At 29.9% G+C, this 5,774-nt stretch overlaps 1 protein-coding gene across 1 annotated transcript in view; it reads left to right on the plus strand.

Annotated features, from left to right (window-relative positions):
* The first annotated feature begins 2,671 nt into the window (after positions 1-2,671).
* LOC106680282 (peroxidase) overlaps positions 2,672-5,774 on the plus strand; it is an 89,234-nt gene continuing 86,131 nt past the window's right edge. The window contains exon 1 of the mRNA XM_014419859.3: positions 2,672-2,859. Coding sequence (XP_014275345.1) covers positions 2,698-2,859 — 162 coding nt within the window. The 5' untranslated portion in view covers positions 2,672-2,697. The remainder of the gene's footprint in view (positions 2,860-5,774) is intronic.

The raw sequence follows: 5,774 nt of genomic DNA on the forward strand, positions 1-5,774 counted from the left end.
TTTTTTTTACATTGCAATTATTCTATTTTTATTTTTTTTGTTTATTTTTCTGATTTTTTACTCATTTTTTTTAAATTTTACTTATTACGGCAACCCCTTCTGTACAGAAATAAATAAATAAATTTCAAGCCAAATCTTAGCGCTCTTTTCAGTGTTAAATGAAGTATTCCCAAACTATAAAAAATAACTGATCCTATTCTTCTATGAATTCGATAAACTTTTCTACAACTCGTCACTAAAATGAGCTCTGTACCACTATTACTTTCCAAGACACATTTACTTTTTTACTAAAAATATATTCGTCATTGTCTCATTTTGAGAATTACCGTCAAAAGAAGCTTTCTAGGAGAACTGTTAAGAGATATGAATTTAATTAACTTTTATTCCAGCCAATAAGAAATGTTTAGTATCTAAGGTTCTAATCCAGTAAGTATAAATGCTATAAGCAAACCGAAGTTTTGGAATATTTACTTTTTCATTTTATTACAGTTTAATAATAAAATAATAATTAATGCTTGGAATGTTTTGAGTGATGAATCATTTCTACCTGTTCTATTGGATAATTCAAACCCAAAGATATAGAAAACGAAGAAATTAGAGTTCACGATGAATTGCATCTGATTAATCTGTTTAATTTATAGTATTAGCAATTTTATGTTCCAAATTTTCATTTATAAAATTTATAATTGGTGACCCAAAATAAGCATTCTGACAACCCATTTCTAAAAGCCATTATTCCCTAACCTGGGGAATAGAGTGGGCTCAGAGATCCTCAGTCGATTGTGTAAATATTGTATATGAGAGTGTAAATATGACTAGAGATATTATTTTATTTATTTATTTTTCCATACACATAGTTTGATTATATTAATTTTCATTATCCTTCTGTTTGTATATATTTTAAGAGAGATTTTATTTATTTTTATGTGCTTTTATTTATTTTTTTCTTATTTTATTTTAGTATGAATGTGATCAATCATCACTATTACCTATTGCTCACAACTGTGTGGCAGATTGTAATATCTGTCAATAAATAAAAGTTTATTAAAAAAAAAATTTTGATAATACATTTATACTTGCCATAGTTCGTAACCATGAGCATGAATAGGCTTATCTCTGAAAGTTTCTATATCCAACTAGAACCTTCTTCGGTAAATTTAAAAACCGACAAACAGAACTTTAACGAACTTTAATGAAAACTTTATATAATTACTAGTCAAAATTGTTGAGTCTGCCAAGTAGGGGGAATAAAAAATGGCGGCTGTTTCAAAACCTTAAAAAAACACTAATTTTTCATTCGGAGCTCTATATCTTAAAAACTACCAACACTAGAAATTTTAAGAGAACATTATTTAAAGAAGAGTATATTTGCTGAAATATTAGCCCTAAAAGAGCTATTTACGTCCAATAGTTCTCGAGATATACCTTTTTAAAAAGCAAAATTTCTTTAAAATCTACTGAAATATTCGTAGTTAGTTAATTTATTTTGAGAAATCTATATCTCAGGAACTATGTGACGTTCAGATGTCTATTAGCACTGAAATTAAAGTTAGTTTAATGGTCTATAAAGAAGTTTATGACCTTTGCCTTCGTAGGAATAGTAGTTTTCATGATATTTGCTAAAATAAATTGATTTATAGTTGTTCGGACAATAAGTTTGATTTATGAAAAACTTTTTTTCAGAAACCATTGGACGTATTGATGTCTGCCAGCGCTCAAATTAAAGCTAGTTAAATTTACTACAAAATAGTTAATTATGTTTATCTTTGTAGGACTAGTAGTTTTTATGGTATTTCACAAAATTTTAATTTCTAGTTGTTCGTATAAAATGTTGGATTTTGGAAAAATATATCTCTAGATACATAAGGCGCACATATGTCTGCCAACTCAAAATAAAAGAAATTTAACTTATTATAAAGTAGTTTATGACATTTATCTTCGTAGGGGTAGTAGTTTTTATGATATTGACATATGAATATAATTTTGACAAATGAAAATTTGTTCGAACAACTATAAATCAATTTATTGTGTTTATATGTGTTATTTATATTTATATATGTGAGTAAAATAACATAATTAATGAAATAAAAATTATAAATGACGTTCTCTTAGGTTTATTTTTTGTTTTTCCTACTTTTTAGGATATAGAGCTCCCAATGAAAAATTAGTTTTTTTATCGCTTTGAAACAGCCGCCATTTTTTATTCCCTCTGCCTATACTAGGCAGACTCATCAATTTTGACTATTAATTATACATAGTTTTCAGTAAAGTAATCAAAAATTGGGGTGAGATAACTGTCTTTTTTCATCTCTTGGGCTCGTGTACTTTTAGCCCTGATGAAGGCTAGATATTCTGGCCGAAACGTTGGCACTAATAAATAAGATTTTTATATTATTTGTGTAATTCTCTGACAGCACCCCTAAATGTCTTCTCCTAATATAAATTATCCAACTATCTGCTCGTTATTATCTTCTATTTCATTGTTGATGGACTTTAATGTTTATAATATAAAAACATACAGTTCCCATAACTTATGTTACTCAAATTGAAAGAAATTTGTATCGGAAACAGAAATAACTTAAAATAGTCAGCGATACAATCTCAGGCCGCTAAATCGGACATCCTTCAAGAAGGTCCGGTATCCGGAGTAGTAGTGGGGAGGTGGCCGCCGCGGAGACACAGTCAGTCACCGACAGGATGGCAAGAGTCGCTGTACTCCTGCTCCTTCTGGAGATCGTCCTGGGCCAGCAAGAGCCCTTCAGGACGGAGCTGTTCCCCGAACAGCTAGAGCAACAGAGGATCCAGTTCAGGCAAGGAGATATCCAGAGAAGGATACAACAGTTACAGCAACTTCAACAGGTTAGTGTGGTAGCGTCTTAAGGAAGGAGGATTTGGACATACTCTGTCATTTATGTTTATATATTTGAACTATTATATCATTCTAGAAATATAAAAGTACTGAAAAATATATTATTTACATTTCCTCCATAAAAGGGTGCTAGGCCAGAGATTCATTAATTTTAGCTACATTTCTTCAGAATGATTCTACATAAAAAAAACAAATAAGGGCACGTATACATTCGGTTCATTGGTCTTCATAAGCAGAGAAAAAAATAAATTAAAATTTTGAAGATAAGTCAACTCCAAAATGTCTACAAAAGAGAATCAAAAAATAATAAAGTAGGTCAAATTTTTTTAAAAATAAAAATAAAATCATATTCAACTATTTATTTGATTTTATTATCTATTTATAATTGCTAACTTTTCGATCAACAATGTAGGTTCAACAGAATTGTTGTGTTAGGTGGATTGTTGTTTATGGTTACCCTTCACAGTAGCCCTGTTGAAGACTTACATTGTTGGTCGAAACGTCGGTAATAGTTTATAACTATGTTTGCCTTTTCGATCGCAGCACTGAAAAGCTAATTCATTTACTATCAATGATTTATATTTAATAAAATCATATTCACTTACAACACTCCTAGATACAAAACTCAAACAAAAACAAAAAATAAAAATTTGTCTTACCAGAGAGATTGTGTGAAATATTTGTTTGCACACTTACCCAAGTCAAATTCAAACTTGATAACTCAGCCATACGTTTAAAAATTTAAAAAAAAATGAAAGAATAATAAAATATAAATTTTTTCGACATAAGGAAACAAATAGTATATGCAAATGTATTTAAACAATGACAATTACATTATCTTAAATCCCCAAATTCAAATTGACCTAGTAAAATAGTGTCATTTGTTAAAATTAACACCAAAATCGCTACGAAAATGAAAACATAAATATATTAAGAAATAAGGAAAAGTAGTTTGAAAATAGCCATTTAAAAGAAAAAAGGCCGAAACGTCACTAAAATATATATATATGTTTACGAAGAAAATTGTTTTAAAAAGAAATTAATAAAAATTTTATATATTAAATAAATCAAAATTTGTATTCTTATTATTCTCAACACTTTTTATTTCAACAGTCCAACGTTTCGGCCATTTCAGCCATCCTCAAGGACATCTTCAATTATAAATTCTTCCTCACATTAAAATTTGTTATGCAGGCTATTCTGGCCAGGTCATTTATTATAAGTTAAAAACCTATTTTTTGAAATTTGAAATCATAAATATCTAAATCTTCTTATTTTAAAATTATCCACCAAGTTATAAATGGTTTGTGTATATGGTAGTGATTTGGTAGATAAATTTAAAATAAGAAGATTTAGATATTTATGATTTTAAATAAAAAAATAGGTTTTTAACTTATAATAAATGACCTGGGCAGAATTGCCTGCATAACAAATTTTAAATTTTAATGTGAGAAAGAATTTATAATTGAAGATGTCCTTGAGGATGGCTGAAATAGCCGAAACGTTGGACTGTTGAAATAAAAAGTGTTGAGACTAATAAGGATACAAATTTTGATTTATTTAATAAATAATTACCTATCTCAAGAAATTAAAATAATATAATTAAAATAAAAATTTTATTTTATAAATGGAATATGATCCGGGTGCTGTACTATATTCCATTTATTAAATTTATTTATCCAAAAATAAAACCATATTAGAATAATTTTTTTAAATAAATCAATTGCACAGTTTATTATATCGTCAACAGGCCAACGTTTCAGCCAATTCAACCATCCTCAAGGACAATCTTAAATATAAATTTGCACCTCACATCCAATTATTTAAAAACGGTTTGCAGTCTATTCTACCGAGGCCATTAATTACAAGTCAAATTACCCTATTTTGTCACAATTTCATTAATTTTTAAAACTATCATATGTTAGTTGATAGTATTAAGCTGATCTAAATTTAAAAGTTTTAAAAATTAATGAAATCGTGACAAAATAGGGTAATTTGACTTGTAATTAATGACCTTGGCCAAATAGCTGGAAAAACGTTTTTAAATAATTGAACAAGCTTTTGATCGAGTCTGGCATCCAGGTCTGCTCTATAAACTTCGTCAATTCCTACCCCCAACTTATTTCCTTATAATCCGCTCCTACCTCACTGATAGAACCTTTAAAGTAAATCATAACCTAGCCTACTCATCTCACTTTTCTCAGTCCGCCGGTGTTCCTCAAGGTAGTATCTTAGGTCCCATTCTTTATACGGTTTATACAGCTGACATATACCCAACCCACCCTAACACAGTCCTAACAACATACACTGATGACACATGTATACTTTATGTAAACAACGACCCAACTAATGCATCACAAACACAACAGGCACACATAACATCTATTGAAGAATGGTGTAAAAACTGGAGAATCAAAATAAATCCTGACAAATCCCACCAGCTCACCTTTACTCTCCGTCGTAAACCTCTGCCCTCCTTTCCTACAGTATCCTTTCTAAATACACCACTAATGCCTGTTGAACAGATTCGATACTTCGGACTCCATCTTGACAAGAGACTTGTAATCCTCACACAAGACTGAAACGACAAGAATAGAGTAGATTCCGATTGCTACAACACTTACTCGACAAACGCTCTAAACTTCCCATTCACTACAAAAAATTATTATACACTATGATAATCAGACCAATTGGGACATATGGAATTGAGCTCTGGGGCTCCACCAAACCATCAAATTCTTCCCGCATCCAATCGTTACAATCCAAAATCCTACGTAAAATCGTTGATGCTCCTTATTACGTCACAAATAAACTCATTCATAAAGACTTTAACATCCCATTCGTTGCAGATTTGACACAAAACAGATATGCGTCTTTTTATTCCAAACTCCTTAACCATCCTAAC

The sequence above is a fragment of the Halyomorpha halys genome, unplaced genomic scaffold (assembly GCF_000696795.3).
Source record: "Halyomorpha halys isolate HHAL.00 unplaced genomic scaffold, Hhal_1.1 Scaffold16.1, whole genome shotgun sequence".
NCBI lineage: Eukaryota > Metazoa > Arthropoda > Insecta > Hemiptera > Pentatomidae > Halyomorpha > Halyomorpha halys.